This window comes from Pectinophora gossypiella, chromosome Z (genome assembly GCF_024362695.1).
Source record: "Pectinophora gossypiella chromosome Z, ilPecGoss1.1, whole genome shotgun sequence".
NCBI classification, from domain to species: domain Eukaryota; kingdom Metazoa; phylum Arthropoda; class Insecta; order Lepidoptera; family Gelechiidae; genus Pectinophora; species Pectinophora gossypiella.
In genome coordinates, this window is record NC_065433.1 from 1854632 (window position 1) to 1873665 (window position 19034).

The window sequence follows — 19034 nt, forward strand, 5'->3', positions numbered from 1 at the left end:
GCTTATATCCCATCGGGGTAAACACAGGCTATGGATTTCTATTTGCGTCAATACTCTCTTGCTGTCTCGTTCATACCTCTTTCAAACACGGACAAGAAAACATGAGACACTATACCTACCTAAAATTTCTCTGGACTTGAAGCTTTTATAGCAAGCGGTGCAGCGAAAATTATATCGATGTTTGTACTGTATGTGCTTTTCTAAGCTCTTGAGGGAGGGATATGTCTTATCGCACGCGGTACATGTCGCGGCCGCTTCCGTGTCGGGGTCAGGGTGCTTCAACTGCCGGTGCGACTGCAAAGTACTCAGGGTTTTGTAAATCTTCCCACAATCCCCGCACATGTGCCCAACATCCACAGGCTCCCCCAACAACATGTCATGCAACGCCTCCGAAGAGTTCTGCAAGTGCTCGTCCAACTCACACTGCCTCTGCACCTCAACCTTCACTTCCACCTCCACAATTCCACCCCCGTACATCTCTAAAGCCTACTTAAATATCCAATAAACAACTTAAAACCGTATATTCTGTCTATTATTATAAATCAGCAAGCGCCACGTCAACTAGTTAAAAAAAAGAATAGCGGGAAAAAAATAACATTTATTTTTTTGTGCCGCTTTAAAAAAAAATGTAGACAATCTTTTTCGTCAATTTATTTTGTGTGGCGCGAACTTATATGGAATTTATGGAACATTTTTATACTTTTTTAAACGTAATATATTTTTGTGCGAATTATTGTTTGGTTGTGAATAGGCAAAGGTTTTTCGCCGTTGGAATATTTTGGCGAACGGTAATATTAATTAATTAATGTTACGTGACAATTATTATATTGTGATTTTGTAAACAAAAGCGGCGGTAAAATGTGGTTACGGGTGTGTGTCTCTATTGTACAAATGCAATGTAAAATTGTCCAACAAACTGCTATAGTGGTCTCACCATTGGTGTACGTGTCTTTGTAAACTAATTATAAGACAAGTTTAAACATCGTTTGGAAGTTGTAAAAAATAATTAGCTTTTTATTTATACCATTGTTCTAATGACTCACGTTAGTTTGGGTAAACGTAAGTCATTAGTCTAGACATGAATATTATTTTATTTTTAAATTATGTTGTTCAAACTTGTAAACGTAATTGGAATCGAAAGTGTGTTCAAATAACTTACAAAATATATGAATATGGTGACAACACTGAAGTCGTAAAGTTTTAAAGTAAAAAGGTTTACTTCTGTGGAACCATTCAATGTGTCAAATTCACTTTTCGATTCCATATTCAAATTCGTTGTCGATATTGGTATGTGCTATGAGGTTGTTTATCGGGTCGCAGTGAGGTCTGCCGCGGCGCTCCGCTCGCCGCCGGGGAGGACCAACCGGCGACTCACGCGCAACGAGAGTCGCTACCATTCTGGTGAGTCAGCACTATAAAGAACCTAGCCGCGCGCGCCGGCCAGTGTGATGTCATACTTACTTGTTTTTTTAATTGGGTTGGTTTAGGGAGCAACTTTGTTGTATTCTTCTAATATTAGTAGTAATAATATTTACTGTGTTCTTGGTTTTGGTGTCTTGGTTTTCTTCAATATTTATGTAATTCTATATTTTATTGTATTTATTTATACCATCTTTTTTCACTTTAGTGTATGCTAATGGTGTAATAAATAAGTGGTCGTGTTCTAATATTTGTTCTCGACGTCAATATGGTTTCAGCAGTGATTAATTTTGATAGAGATCGCGTCTGTTTTTATTAAATGTAGAGTTATAAAATATTTAATCATTTTTGAATTAAATTAATTACTTACTTATGAGGATGTTTATAAGTGTAAACGAGTGGTAAGTATCGGTTAGTCTTGGTAATGATGTCAAATGAGAAATTGGCATCTACAAATGTACTCCCGCCTAATGTAATGAATGACACAACCGGTAAAACAGGGTTACAACTTTCTATGAGTCACTCATCGCTCGATCTGCTTATGTATGTTATAACCTTAAGAAACCGAAAATTATCAAGAAGTAATGATGGGTATCTAAATTACATGTTTACTAATCATAAATATATCCTGACAAGTTATCCTTAAAACACCATCTTTAATACTTATAGGTATACTTTGAACTGCAAATTAGGTTGTATGGATGTGATCCATTGCCTTCTCATTTGAGATAATGAAAATACTATTACTTATAAGTACCACACGATAGAAGATTTAAGTACCATTCTACTTCTTAAATAGTTTTCCGCTCTGTGGCAAATACGAAAAACCGCGTCATGCCAAAAATAAAAAATAATAACTTGATTAATTTGATCTCTCGCACTTTGCTGTTTTTTCTCTTTCTTTCTTTCGTTGTAATGGAGCATAAATGAGTACACACTGTACGTACATAGGTATAATAATTTTGAAGTCATGTGTCGGTGAGTCAGCCTAACATGATTCCTTCTCTCATTCGTGTTGACCGCAGGTCATTATGAATGTACTTCTAAAAATGGAACACACGATTTTCAATAAACGAGGCTGAACAATAACATGTCTCAATGCTTTATCAACTATGCTTTAGATGACTGGGTTTAAAAAGGAAAAATACATTTAGGATGGGGAAACGATTATATTTCTTTAATCCATGTTTATTTAAAGCGTTTTATTAATTTAATTCATTTTCCATTTTAAAAACAACCGTCCGCCATCTTCCTGTCATTCCGCAATCCTCTCTTCTCTCTCGCTCTCTCTTTCACACACCTTTACGTTACGTTTCATTCAGCCTACCATTCCTACAATACATTATTAAATGCTAGTCTATAAATAGAATCCATTTTACAATAATCAGGAAACAGTCAAATCCTTTTTGACTTATTTTTATTCAAGAATTCATTAAGTAATAATTAGTACGACTATTGACCATGTTTATTGATGACGTCACAAAACTTTCGTTTCAACGTTTCGAAAAAAAAGTATCTCAATTGAGTTGGTTGTTGATTAGGTACCTATTTATTTTTGGCGGGAATCTTATTGGTCATAAGTTGGCATAGTACTTTTCGATAAGTATATATATTTTTTTTAGTTTTTTGGCCTGGTTACAGAGCCCATTTTTTTATTGTCTTATAATTGTGATGCGTTTTTCTTGGAATTCTATTGTATTACCAGACAAGCGCGTATCGCTCTTTAAGTGAAAATCACATAAGACCGAGGAAAGTCATTCGTGTGAACCGTTTTTGTTGAACGTTTATCAAATCAACACGCTCGTATTACGATTTCTTGACAAGTAAACTAGGTACACATTATTAGTAGGTTATATTAATTGGTATGTACTAGGGTTTGCAGTACCGGAACTGAACTGGATTTTCGAATTCCCGGTACTGGAGCCTATCCAGTACCGGGAATTATCGGGAAGTTTCGAAACTTCGGTACCTACTGAAAAAAAATTAAATTCGTAATTATTTTATGAGTATGACGAAATTAAACACCAAAACGCTTTTTAAAATATTTAATCCACTTACTACTAAATATACTTACTAGTAAATACTAAATATACTTAGCTTTAAATTTGGTAATTGAGATCACGCACACATTACTTCTACATTAAAAAATAACAAGAAACAATGCAAAAGCCAAAGGAAACTAGCCGTGAACACACTGTGTTTATTTTATTGAATGATTCAAAGCATAAGGTTATTTACGAGGGTTGTTCCGAAAATTTTTAGTAAAATAAAAATTAGCCAAGATATGGTAAAGAAATATTTATATTTTTTCAAAATATTCCCCTATACACTTGTGCATTCGGCTAAACCAGCTTTCAAAACATTTGAAAAACGCATCTTGCGGAAGGTCGAAAAATTGCTGTCAAAATTCTTCCACGGCTTCGTCTGCTGTTTCGAATCTTCGCCCACGAAGCATTTTTTTCACCGTAGGACATAAAAAAAATCGCACGGAACTAGGTCGGGACTGTACGGAGGATGTGGTAACATTTGTACCCCCCAAGTTGACAAATAGTCAACAGTTCTTGCAGCTGTGTGAGCGGGCACATTGTCCTGGTGAAATAGAATACCACGGACGCCGGTACTTGGGCGTTCATTATTCAACTCCTCGAAAGCCTGTGGCAGACAAACGTTGCAATACCATTCAATTGTAACTGTTCTACGATCTTCTAGCGGAATAACAGCAACTGGTCCACTGCTTCGAAAAAAAGCCGCTATCATTTTTTTATTCACGCTCCGACCGCAAACCACTTTCGTAGGCAACTCGTCCTCTTCAAACACCCATTGCGTGGATTGCTGCTTTGTGAGAGGATCGTACCACTAGATCCAAGATTCGTCAGATGTAAGAATATAGGAAACGTTTTGCGAAGTTCCTCCTTCGAATTTTTCCAGCATAAATTTGCACCAATCTACACGTCGGGACTTTTTCTCATCGGTGAGAGAATGAGGTATTCCTGACTTAGCAACCTTCCTGACTTTCAAGTGTTAATGCAAGATGGTGGAAACTGCCCGGTATCCGATCTTCAGTTCAGCCCGAATCTCTCTATGTGTAATATTTCTATTTTCCTGGATTAGCCACTCTACTCGAATAACGTTTTCATGAGTTACTGCAGTTGATGGTCGGCCGGGTCTGGGGTCATCGTTCAAGCTCTCTTGACCACGTTTAAATTCACGATACCAATAAGTAATCGTTGCTAACGCAGGGGCAGACTCCCCGAAAGCAGCCTGTAAATTTTCCTGTGATTCCTTAAATGTTAACCCTCGTTTATAATCGTACAAAATCATAGCACGAAAAGCTTCCCGCAAGACGCCCATTGTTGTAAACAAAAGAAGCATGACAGCCAATTTAAAAAAATGTTTAAAAAAATAACGACTTCTTAGTGGCCAATGATTTTCAGCAAGGAGATTAGTGTTGAAATTAGCCGTTAATTCAAAATAGTTTCAGGAAAAAAGAGATTATATTTAAGGTGTGGCTAACAATTTCCGGAACAACCCTCGTATTATGCACAAAATATAACCTACAATATAAACAAACTACCTAGTTCACGATAAATAAACAAGGGTATATTAAAGTACTCACCAGTCTATTACTTTTAAACAAAACACTCACTACATCGTTGCTGTACCAAGATTGGGGCGGCACTGGCATGGCGGAACGGGCCGAGCGGCCAGAAGATGCCAGCGAGCTAACCGAAAACTGCCAAATATTACCGATTACTCTAGAGTACGTACGACTCGTGCACGTACTTCTATCTTGGTTGCGTGCGTTAGCGCGCCTCACGCGTGGTTTTAAAAATTAAAATTTCGTGGCAGTATAAGTGTTTGTACAGTACCGGGAATTACCGGGACATAGTTTAGATTTCCCGGTACTAAAGATTTTTGCATTTCCCGGGAATTCTCGGTATTTTCAGTACCGAGAATTCCCGGGAGCAAACCCTAGTATGTACACTTTCATGTATAATATTTGTACGTACATATCAGCAAAGGTACATAAACAATCCTATCTTTAATTTCAAAAATCGAATCAAAATCAAATCAGACTGAGCTGAGTTAGGTAGGTTAATGTTTATGAGGTTTAAAAAAATTAACCTAAGATTTGACAGATCCAGTTTTTTTACAGAAGCGACTGCCTATTGTTCTTCCAACACAAGAAGGCAAAACCACCTCAATATAGATTAGGTCATATGCCTCTGAAATGCATTTTTCGGGAGTGTGATCCCGATCATTATTTATTACATAAAATCAAAAATAAAATTCTTGAAAAATAACAATACGTCACAAATACAAATTTAAAAACTAGTCATTAAATAACCCGCCCCTCACTCTTCCCGGAGCAAAGGTGCCCACAAAACTAGCCGCATTACCGCGCTGAATGGCAATGGCCAGCCTTTGGACCAGGAACGAGCCGGAGCAGGAGTCACCTGTTTTCTCCCTGAGCCTGAGACCCAATTCTGATACAAAGATTTTGGTGTCCGCCCCCCAGCTACCAAAGGTCTCCACGGCAACGGGCACGAAGTTATAATGATTTTAAATAAAAAATACACCTCATAAACGATAATCATAAAAATCGAACTCGCCTATGTTGAATAAGAAGTTGAACTCTTCATTAACTCGACTATTATAAGTTCGGAAGACCCGGGATTTTTTTAATAATGGCGCAGGTTACGTGCCCGCTTTTGCTCCGTTTTTGTCACATCGGACAATTGCAATACTAGCCTAGCTGTAGATGTCTCGTCTGATTATGCCTTTGACGAGAATACGGGTCAACACAAGATATCTAGATCTCTGCGGCACGCTGGGTGGTGACGATGGTATCCCGACGTGCCGGCAGAGTAGAGGAATGATTGGTGATGACGATGATAAAATAACGTATTAAATTCAGCAGGAATAATAGTTTATTTATAACACTTCACAAACAATTCCAGAATTAGAGGGCACGGCCAGAGCTAAACAGTAGAGGTAATATATTTATGTTGTTCTTGGAGATTATTTTGCAGTATTGCGCTATTGCGCTAAAATTATATATTTAAGAGGTACATCATATTAACTCCGACCTGCAGTCGAAAGACAAAATGGATGCACTATGCCGATTAATTAGGAAGTACGTATATTAGTTACTCTGTGGTTATGTACACAGAATGGAAAGGAACCTCTTTCTTTCCTTCAGTAGTTATACATGCTGGCACGGAGTAACTAAATAATATTGGTACTTTAAATTGAAATTACTCCATAGATAGGGCGTGTAGAACGGTGGTTGTCCCAATCGCCTTCCGTTCCGCAGTACACCGACCAATTTCTCAATCGGTGATGTTCTAGCTAGAGCCCTACCAGAATCCATTTCCTCGGCTTCCAACCAGTACTGATACCCGCCCTATCTATGGAGTAATGAAGGCGATTACTCCACCGACAAGAGCGCAGCTCTTAAATAAAGAGAGAGAGAAATTGAAATTGGACTTTGGACCTATATTAAATGGTGTTGCGTGAGTCCGGCGCCCGATACGAATTGATGTGGGGCGAGCGAGTGTTACTGTTCTATACGTAATTATTCCTTATTCTTTTTTTTATGTGGATGACTTCGGTGCAATGATAGTCTTGAATCGCTTGAAACAGACATATGAAGCAAATAAATCTACATTAAGGTACAAGTGAAATTAATCGTTGTCGTCTATACATTGTAGGCGGTGGTCGTCATACGTCGTCGCACGCGCAACAAATGCCGCACATATGTCGCGCAAGTGCAATGACAGTAATAATGCTGGGAAACTGCGCCCGCCATGCTGCACTCACTTCGAGCAGACACGACCCACACTGAAACAGGGACGCAGAACCGCAAGTCTCCTGAAAATTAAAAAAATAAAAATAAAGTCGAATACAAAATACTTAATAGGATTTCAAACTTCTTTATTTTAGGGTTCAGCTGAAAATCAGCGCTGTGTTAATCCTGTGTCTTCACCGCCTTTTAAAAACCGAAAACTAAAGATAAACTTAAAGAAAGCGACGGATATTTTGGGAACTAAATGACAATATAGAATTTGCGACAGTAGCGCCGCGGCTGCGGAACTTCTTTTCTAACACGGACTGTATCTTAAACCTAGATTATATTTTAGTCTTCATTTTGTAATAACATTGTCAAAGTTTGATGCTGAGCTCCAAACCCTTTTTACCTATAAATTCTGTTTTATCTACTTTATCACGCGTTAATGGATAAATTAATGGATAAATTAATAACTTATTTATCTCTCTACGTATCTATTGAAGTCCTAACATGAGACTTGTTAGTAGATCTTAAGTTGTCTAATGTACCTACTTACCACGCAAAACTGGGGCCCTGATTTTTACCACTATCAATCACTGGCTGATCAGATCTTCTATCGTGTGGGTTGTGAGGTGGATTACTTACCTCATCTACCCTGGTCAGGGTTACTATTGAGCCGCCAGAGGCCCCTGAAATGACTCATGTAACGACTACGTACTTACAACAGTAAGTAGTAACCGGTACCAACGGCTTAACGATCTCTTCATTTTGATACTAAAATGGATGTTTTTATACCAACTTCTACAACATACAACACTAAAATATGTTTGTCAAATGAAAATACACATATCATTTGTACAGAAATTGGACCTGTGTCTCGAATAGCAATTAGGCTTGCCTACAGTTGCAATGTCCGTAGCGGTTTGATATTATCATGATGAGTTCATACCACGGGTATATTATACAAACTTAACAAAGATACTCGGATGTGTAGCATGTTACCTGAGAACAATGGTTAGTACCTACACCGTGACGTCATACAGTTGCTATGCAAATATGAAGTCTGCGAATAACCTACACATAGCATAATAATATAATAATAATAATAATAAAATGTTTTTATTAAAGGTTGCTTCTATGCTGTTCTGCGAGCAAATAAAAAACATAGAACACGTTCAGCTGCTTGTCTTCCCGGGCATGTCGTAAAAACCGACAGAGGGATTGCGTCCTCTAACATGATGGACTAATGTTATGGGCGATAGGCTGATCCCTTATCACCATAAGGTTCATCATATCCATCTTAGGACTTCGTATCAACAGTGGCTGCAAGTTGTCTTTGATTACTTGTGGCTCTGCCCACCCCATTTGGGATTACGGGCGTGAGTTTATGTATGTATGTATGTTTTATTAAAGGTAAAAACTCAATGATGACAAAGTTAATAATAATATTATTATAAATATAATTGTATAATACGAATTACAAATTACTTAAAGGTACAATAGTACCTACCGTCTATAACACAAAAAAAAAACACAAAATAAAATAATAAATAAAAAGGCTAAATAAACTCTTGATTAACCGGAGTATTCACCACGCTGCTCCTCTGCGAACTAGTACCCTGGGACTAACGGCAGGTTCAGGTGATTCAAGCCTGCGATGTCCTAGCCAAAGAAAGGATTGTCTCATAAAGTGATTTCGACAATGTCCCCATCGGGAATCGATCCCGAACTGCAACATCGTGAATGACCTAAAGTTTTTCGCACATTAGTTACACAGAGTAGATAGATAGACGAAAAGACAGTAGTAGGTACTAGATAAGAATTTTAGAATTATTTTTTTCCTACTTTGAAGGTGGAAGACGTCCAGTCTAGTTTTATTTATAATCTATTATGACAATACTAAACATTAATGCTTCCTGTTAACGTCGGGTTAGTTGCAACATCGCCGTTTTTAATAACCAAAAAACAACTACATAGGAAACATTTATTATGAATAATGGATTGCCAATTAGTATTAAGTAATTTTGAAAAACACAAAGTATAGTCAAGAAAGGAAAGAAAGCCTTGGAAATGAAAACGTATGCCGCTTATCATCCCTGGCATCAACCAATAAAATAATCGATAATAAATAGATTGAAAATGTTAAAAAATCGTGACACTTTTAAAATGTATTCAAAATACGATTCTAATCAAATTTAAAATTTGAATTTGGAACATTAAAAATAAAAATCTTATAATGCCCACTGTAAAATTATATTTATTCCTAATATTTTATAATTACTAACGAAATGCGAGTGAAAATGTACGTAATATAATGACTCTAGTACGATAGGTAATAGAGGATGTACATTTAACAAAAAACTAATGGTGACATGTGGTGACCTTGGAGTATGGTGCACGGAGTATAGTTGTAGCGGACGCGACTACAGGATCATGTGGCACTTAGATGTATTTGACAGACTTTTTGGCGGGAACGAAAACGGGACGGTTGCTTTCTTCATTGAATAATCTAAATAATCAATCAATACGAAGTGGTGTTTTGTGGTAAGTTATCGCCTTAAGTTAGTCAAAAAACATTCGCGATAGTGTTATTATATCGGAATATTCAATAAACAAAGTGTACCTATCTATTTTCGCTTCGTGCCAACAAGCCGCTTCATAACTCGAAAGTAGGTATATACGGACTTTTGAGTTAATTCGTTTGGGGTTCGGAGTAGGAATCTCCTCTGAGGGTGGGGGCTTAGGTTTCACCTAGGTTTAGGCTTGAAGAGGTAACAAACAGACAAAGTGATTTACACATTTATGATAATTAGTAATTCAATTCTCAATTAATGGCCTTTGTGTGATTACAATTCTGTCAATATCACGTAATTCTAATATTAGTAAAACAGCCCTTCCAATGTCCTAGGTAATTTCAATCATTTCTTCGAATTTCCGATGGAGAAGCTTTTATTTTTCAGTGAATTTTGCTTTAACGCTTTTATTAGGTACTTTATCTTCATCCAGTTCGTAACCTTTCTGAAAAACCGTCTCGTTAGTATCCTAAGTGTGGACCGGATAGTTAATTTCCTTTTTTGAGTCTGGCAATTTTATTGGCTGTCAGTGATTTCCTGTAATAATTCCTTTTCCTGTCTTCTCTCCGGTGGCGGTAAAACAGTTCAGTCTGCAATAGTGATTAGAAAACTCTGACAGCGCGTATGACGCGGAAGTATTTCAGCTTTAACTTATTAAAGTGGTATTAACGCTATCGCTTATGACATGAGTTTCGTCCCTCGCTATCAATTAAACGAGTTATTAATTTGACACTTATTCATCTTGTGTTGTGCACTATATCAGATGATATCAGTTACGTAATACACCGCAACGGACCTCTGTGTTTGATTGAGTAAGCGATAAGCGTCTATGAGGTATCTCTAGATCAGCGGTTCTTGTGCTTTTTTGGTAATTAAAAAACATTTTAGTGTTGACAATCCCCGATACCGACGCCGCCGGCGGTCGACGATTTCCCTCAATCAGCGCTTATCGCATCGACCTACTAGGGTCGATTAATTCTTTCAAATATTTTTCCTCTCAGACGACGCCCTGAGCAGAGGTTCGCGCCCATCTGGGCACCCTCAGGCCTGTTGTCTTAAACGTTGTACCGGGTGAGAGCCTCCAGCGCTCCCCATTTGTCCGGCCAAGTAGTTAATGCCATCTGCGGCAAATCTACAATAAGTCACGTCAAAAATAAAACGATTTCTTGTAATTGTTCAGAAATATTGGGACATGAAATTAAATTAGTGGGGGTCGTAAAAAACTATAAACCGTGTAAGTACCTGCGTTAAATCCGGATTCGGAATTTCCGAACGACGCAGTAGACGGGACTACTTTGCAATATTATTTGTTTGAAACCGATTACGAAAAACGTCAGTAATAAAAACATACTTACTGGTATACAGGATTGACATGTCATCTTCACCTTATGCATTTTGATGACCATTGCTGTAGCTTTTCGAAATCGTTTGCAACTTGACTAACCCCCCGCAGTAGTGTCGCCTACCTTCGCGTCATATATCGTCACCGTTCGCCGTTTGCTGCTTCCATTGATGTATAATATAGTCCACGAAGGATAAATAGGGGAAATAATTCGTGTAAAAGCGTGGGGGTGGACCTAACGGGTTATCTCCACCCCCATCTTTCAGTACTTGTAGCATGTCGTTATAAACACCATTCAACTATGCCAAAGGGTATAGCGAGGTAAGGAAGACGAAATGGCCCCCATGGCCCATGACGGAATTATCATTTGTACTGGTATTGGCACTCTAAAAGAATACGAAATGTAAGGTCGTTGACCCCTGACCTTGACCTGTCTTTGAGATATTCGAGAAAGTTCGTACGCGCGCCGAGTTTTTTCAATTTTTTTTTTCCGAAAAACTATAAAAGCTAGAAGGATGGAACCAATTGCGTATAATTAGGGATACTTTGAAAAATATTCTGTATTTTTTTCAGAGTTCTGGTGAAATGACAACTGTGCAAAATAATTAAACAAAATATAAATATATTTTTTTAGTACTGTTCTGTTATGTTTACCGCGCCAAAAAAAATATATAATACTCTTTGATTTATATACTTACACCACACAAAAACTGATCAAAATCAAAGAGGCGCTTCTTGAGTAATTATGAATTTACTTAGTGTGCGTACGGCTGGTAGGAACTAATTAAAGAGGTCGTTTTTAGATTAATTATTATAATTACATGTTAAACATAATTTCAATCATCATCATCACTATTTTCATTTATTACAACATTGATTGCATCATTTGAAAATATTTTCGACAGAATTTCAGCAGGACGTAAAATGCGAGATAGATATCTCTCATGAGCTAAATAATATAATTATTACACTTGCGACATATGAAAATCGACTTGCGAAAATCATATTCTGGGCAAAAGAAAACCCATTTATGCAAACCGTTTACAATCTGTACTCCGAACGGGTTTATAGTTGATTTTGGTGGGCCACGATTTCGACGTAATAGAGTTTTAAGTTTAGCATCCTGTAACACTTTCTTCATAATAGTGGCATCATTTTCCGTACCATAAATTGGCCCCATTTAGGCCATCTTTTGCCCAGAATACGATTTTCGCAAGTCGATTTTCACATGTCGCAAGTGTAATAATTATATTATTTAGCTCATGCGAGATATCTATCTCGCATTTTACGTCCTGCTGAAATTCTGTCAAAAATATTTTCAAATGATGCAATCAATGTTGTAATAAATGAAAATAGTGATGATGATGATTGAAATTATGTTTAACATGTAATTATAATAATTAATCTAAAAACGACCTCTTTAATTAGTTCCTACCAGCCGTACGCACACTAAGTAAATTCATAATTACTCAAGAAGCGCCTCTTTGATTTTGATCAGTTTTTGTGTTGTGTAAGTATATAAATCAAAGAGTATTATATATTTTTTTTGGCGCGGTAAACATAACAGAACAGTACTAAAAAAATATATTTATATTTTGTTTAATTATTTTGCACAGTTGTCATTTCACCAGAACTCTGAAAAAAATACAGAATATTTTTCAAAGTATCCCTAATTATACGCAATTGGTTCCATCCTTCTAGCTTTTATAGTTTTTCGGAAAAAAAAAATTGAAAAAACTCGGCGCGCGTACGAACTTTCTCGAATATCTCAAAGACAGGTCAAGGTCAGGGGTCAACGACCTTACATTTCGTATTCTTTTAGAGTGCCAATACCAGTACAAATGATAATTCCGTCATGGGCCATGGGGGCCATTTCGTCTTCCTTACCTCGCTATACCCTTTCGCTTTAACATGAATTATTTCCCGTATTAGGCAATTTTTGCTCTTCGTTGAGCGGGCTAATTTTACTAATTCCTGTAGACACCCATCTAATTTTAAGTTATATTTGTCATTTTCTTATCCGCCGAAAAGGAAAGGGACGAATAATCGACAGGCATAAATGGAACACTCGACAATTTTAGGCACAAATCTAAAACAACCCTCTAGAAAAATACATTGGCCAATAACCCGACAGAATTAAGTTGACAGCACACGTCAACCGGTTATTCATTCAACCACTCATTCATTTTAAAATTAACAGCTGTCAATAATCCGTCCCTTTCCTTTTTTGGCGGATAAGAAAATGGCAGGTATAACTTAAAATAAATTAGATGGTGTTTACAGGAATCGGGGCCAATATGTTACTATAGAGTAAGAGTATTGCATCTCTATTGGTTAACCTCATTGGTTGCTTCTATCTGCCGCGCCGTTGATCAGAATTGCATCTCCAGAGGGTTTAGTGACTATAGCAATTTAAATCTTATCAGCCATCTGCATTCATCAAAGATCTAATGAATAGCTCTAACTTTATATATGCATGACTTAACATCATGACTGGCTTGTTCACTATTGCTTGTTTTTTTTTTCTATTCTTACGGTTGCACTGCACGTTTTTAGAAGTTAATAATTGATATAAGATCCTGACATAATATCTTACCAGGCATTTCGTAAAAACCGACAGAGGAATTGGGTCGTATACTAGCTTCAAGATAAATTATGAAATTCTGATTACCTATTAAATAAAGAACGAATAACATTTTCTTTTAATCAAGAAAAGCGTAATAATAAGTCGGACATTTTATCACGTTTTTCTATGATGTCACAGTGTGCTTTATCATACAAATTCCATAGTAATTTCGTGTTTTGACGTTTAGTAAAAAGTAACTGATTTGACTAGTCGGAATTAGCCTATTGTAGTCTTTCCAACATAATAGGGCTGATTGCTTATCTATCGCCTTACGGTTGATGATATCTGTCTGAAATGTATTTTTCTAGAGGGTTGTTTTAGATTTGTGCCTAAAATTGTCGAGTGTTCCATTTATGCCTGTCGATTATTCGTCCCTTTCCTTTTCGGCGGATAAGAAAATGACAAATATAACTTAATTTTAAGTTATATTTGTCATAACTTAATTTTAAGTTATATTTGTCATTTTCTTACCCTCTAGAAAAATACATTGGCCAATAACCCGACAGAATTAAGATGACAGCACACGTCAACCGGTTTGCATACCAGCGAGATACCTATTTGATGCGCCCGGGTTATTCATTCAACCACTCATTCATTTTAAAATTAACAGCTGACAATAATCCGTCCCTTTCCTTTTTTGGCGGATAAGAAAATGGCAGGTATAACTTAAAATAAATTAGATGGTGTTTACAGGAATCGGGGCCAATATGTTACTATAGAGTATGAGTATTGCATCTCTATTGGTCATTGGTTGCTTCTATCTGCCGCGCCGTTGATCAGAATTGCATCTCCAGAGGGTTTAGTGACTATAGCAATTTAAATCTTATCAGCCATCTGCATTCATCAAAGATCTAATGAATAGCTCTAACTTTATATATGCATGACTTAACATCATGACTGGCTTGTTCACTATTGCTTGTTTTTTTTTCTATTATTACGGTTGCACTGCACGTTTTTAGAAGTTAATAATTGATATAAGATCCTGACATAATATCTTACCAGGCATTTCGTAAAAACCGACAGAGGAATTGGGTCGTATACTAGCTTCAAGATAAATTATGAAATTCTGATTACCTATTAAATAAAGAACGAATAACATTTTCTTTTAATCAAGAAAAGCGTAATAATAAGTCGGACATTTTATCACGTTTTTCTATGATGTCAAAGTGTGCTTTATCATACAAATTCCATAGTAATTTCGTGTTTTGACGTTTAGTAAAAAGTAACTGATTTGACTAGTCGGAATTAGCCTATTGTAGTCTTTCCAACATAATAGGGCTGATTGCTTATCTATCGCCTTACGGTTGATGATATCTGTCTGAAGACTTCGTATCGAAAGTAAATATTTCTTTTTAAGTCGTAAGATTGAATGTTCTTTTAAAATCCGAACCCCATCTTACGAGCCTGGTTACGATCACAAGTTCCCTCTTCTGTCACGTTTAAAAAACTGACGTAATTGGTTCGGTGCCCTTGCTGTGCAGATAAAATGTCTTAGGTATAAAGTCCCGTTAAGACTTGGTGGACGTTTAAAACATACAGTGTAGAATACTTTTTCAAGATAGTTTCTTGCACCGAGACGCGCGCCATTTCTTCTTCTTAGCCGTAAAGGCCATACCCCACTTACAGACTCTGCTACCACCTGACTAATGATATTTTATCCAAATATAAGGCTTTAAGTCATAGTCTTGCGATATAGTTTGTGACAACATAAATTAGCAAACATCTCGCTGTCAGCAATGACGGGTAGCCATTCAGATTCGCCAGCAGTCGTTTTAGTTCATGGCGGTGTTGGAGCAGAGTCGTGTAATTATTATAAATAGTTTTTTTAAAGATTTTACCTAATATCTAATACGCATTTGATGGTAATTTCAGAAGTGAGACAGGAGGCGGTCCAGCAAGCGCTGGCGGAGATGCAGAACCGGCCCAAACCCTCGCTGCCCATGCCCTCGAAGAGGACCTCCATGATGGCCAAGAGTCCTGACAGAGAGCGCCATGAACTCTGTAAGTTTTCCATATTCTTTAGAATTTTATTGTGCAGGGTGTGTGAATTGTAAAATTACGGATTTTCATTTCTTTCTTTCAGCCATGACACGTTTAGTGGTGGTGGAAGACTAGGATTGGATTGGAGAACAAAAGTTCTAAGATAGAATCTTGACTTTCTATAAGCGTTTTCTGCTGAAAGTCATCTCCCTAGCGTTTCCACTGGGTCCGGTTACCTAACCTGAAAATTTGACAGGTCCGGTTTTTTACAGAAGCGACTGAGAACGTTATAAGTGCGAAACAAATTGGCCCTTAAATAAAACCGGATGAATTAGTAGTAGTAGTAGTCGTTCTAGATTGAAAATAAAGTGATTTTTCTTTTGCCAGCATCGAGCTCGGACGAGGACTCCTGCGCCGGCGATGCTGATCTTCCGCCGCCGCCGGAGCTGGGGTCGCCGCCGGCGCGCCGACCCGCCGCGCCACACCCTCGTGCGCACGCGCACCCGCTGCCGCAGCCCTACCACCCGCGCGACAGGGACCGCGACCGCGACCAACGTGACAAGAAACATCCTCCCCGGGAACGCACCGAGATTGATCTTAACGAGTTGACTCACTTCCCAGCGTGTAAGTTTATGATTTATTACATATTCGTAAAACACCAGAATAGAGATATAGTATACATCATACAGGCTAGTGTGAAAGAGACAGACTTATCATGAAACTGTACCGGGGGTCTAAAACGGCCAGATTGTAGCAATTCATTTAAAAATAAATATTGCAATTTAACATTTGCGCATATAAAACTAAGTGCGCAATGTCATCTCCTCGTGTCTCGAAGGGGTAGGCAGAAGTATATGGTACACCCACTCCTCGCCAGCTATATTTCATCATCACTAATTTAAGAGCCACGCTCTTATCGGTGTAGCATTCTCCATTCCTGTCCATCAAAGACCAATTCCTTCACCTCCTTATATATCAGCTATATTTAAGGCCCATGTAATAGGAGGCGAGAATATTATCGTTAATCGACCACAAATCCTGGAAACCACAAACATGAATTCGTGGTTTAGAGCCCAAACCGGGAATCGAACACGTAACATAACAATGTAAGTCACGCGTTCTCCGAACAGGGCTATCACGGAAACTCACGAAACATGTCTGGTCTTGTACCGAACCCAAGGAAGTAAAAACCGTAGGGCGTACAGGGTTGACGTAAATATAAGTCTGTTAACAACGGGTAGTGATAGACACACGCACACAGACACACACACACACACACACACACACACGCAAACACACACACACACATACACACACACACACACACACACACACACACACACACAATCACACACACACACACACACACACACAAACACACACACACACACACACACACACAAACACACAGAGAGAGAGAGAGAGAGAGAGAGAGAGACACATACACACACATGTATTATGTTTAATTTACCTAAGTTTTACTTAAAGACAATATAGTGTAAATCAAATTGTACTGGTTGCGTTGGAAGAGCGAGGCATTCCCATCACAAGTGTCATCTGACTACTTTAAGGGAAGCCCCTGTAACTTGTTTGTTATAGATTTACAGAAATAAAACCCTTTTTATTTTTATTTATTTTATTTAAACATTTTATCCCGAACATAGAGTATGCAGGATACTAGATTCCAATTCGATTTTGTCGACAACATGAGCAGCCAGTCGTGTGACGTAATTGTAGCACAAGTAAAAAGACACGGGTCAGACGAACCGGTTCGTTAGTAAAATCCGGGATTCGCTTAAATAACACACCCGTTTTCGCGTCACCATAAAATAAAGAACTAGGTACAGAGGGTCTGTAACTTAAGTTCGAATGTCAGTTGTTCGATGAATGCTTCGGTCAAGCTTTCGGGCAAGAAGGGGCTTGATACTTCCACAGCATAATGTCTTACGGTATTTTGCTGTAGGGTCGAGCCGCTGATGTAGAAACTATTTTCATCATTCAAAAAAGAGCAGTTCGAGCTATTTATAATCTGCGTTGTGGGACTCTTTAAAAAGTAAGACGATTCCGTGTTTCGGAAGGCACGCTAAGCCGTTGGTCCCGGGCTGCTAGCCCAAAAACAACCAGCAGTGGCAAAGCATGGTGGAGTATGCTCGATACCCCTTCCGATTGATTGAGGGGAGGCCTGTGCTCAGCAGTGGGACGTGTATAGGCTGTTTATGTAGAAGAAAACAGTCACTGTCCTTACTATTAAAGAGTTTGTATAAGGGGAATATTTCCGTGCACGTCACGTCCTTGGTTAGGCGACATACGGTAAAAATGAGATTTTTGTATGAAGTGTCCGGGGTGTGACGTCAGTCAACTATTTCCCAGGGCTTTTTGGCGGGAAACGGGAACGGGACAGTTGCTTTCTTCGTTGAGTAATCTAAATAATTAATACGAAGTGGTGTTTTGTGGTTAATGATCGCATTAAGTTAGTCGGAAGACATTCGCGAGTGTTATTATATTGGAGTATTCAATGAACAAAGTGTATCTGCCTATTTTCGCTTCGTGTCAGGAAGCCGCTTCATAACTCAAAAGTTTATGCGGACTTTTGAGTTAATTCGTTTGGGGTTCGGAGTAGGAGTCTACTCCGAGGGTGGGGGCTTAGGTTTCATCATCATCACCTTTCATCATTTCATTAATCATCAAGAAAAATATACGTCAGACATGGCTGTATGGGCATAGTTCCCTTTGCCTTACCCTTCGGGGAAAACCAAAACAAAAAAAAAACTATTTCCCACGTATTGGTTACAAAATTTCAATGGCGTTCATTTGTTTTTCGTAACTACGTAAGTATCAGTGCGACACGGCTGCTCTTAATTTGTCTCCAATGTAAAAGCAATTTTGTCATCAAACGTAATTGAGTGCATGTGTTCAATTTAATGATAAAAAGGTCTCATTTTACACTAGGTACCAATTGCAGTCGTGTTCGAGAGACTCGAAAATAATGATTGCAGTAATATAATGACCAGTCACATACCTAAAGAGGCGAAAGAAAGATAAATTATAATAATAATCTACAAATAGAAGCTAATAGAATCTACCCATCTGCCCAATGGATTAATCTATAAACGAATAAACATTATTTCACACACAGACACAACGCGTATAAGGAAAAAACTAAAAGTGGTACAATTCGCGGCGTATAAGTTGAACAAACTTGAATGTGCAATGGCAAATTATTGTGTTGCGGTATGAAGGGGACGGGCGAGGGGCAGCGCGTAACCATGACAACCAGGGACGCTACTTGCTTTTTGTTAAACT

General features: G+C 38.0%; 1 protein-coding gene across 2 annotated transcripts in view; it reads left to right on the plus strand.

Moving 5' to 3' along the window:
* The window catches only part of LOC126380064 (disco-interacting protein 2), a 136615-nt gene that overhangs the window by 102119 nt on the left and 15462 nt on the right, over positions 1-19034 (plus strand). Inside the window, exons 3-5 of one of the 2 annotated variants that reach the window (XM_050029256.1) lie at positions 1321-1401; positions 15624-15752; positions 16119-16355. In XM_050029256.1, the coding sequence (XP_049885213.1) occupies positions 1321-1401; positions 15624-15752; positions 16119-16355 (447 nt within the window). The remainder of the gene's footprint in view (positions 1-1320; positions 1402-15623; positions 15753-16118; positions 16356-19034) is intronic. The other variant, XM_050029257.1, reaches the window with a different exon arrangement.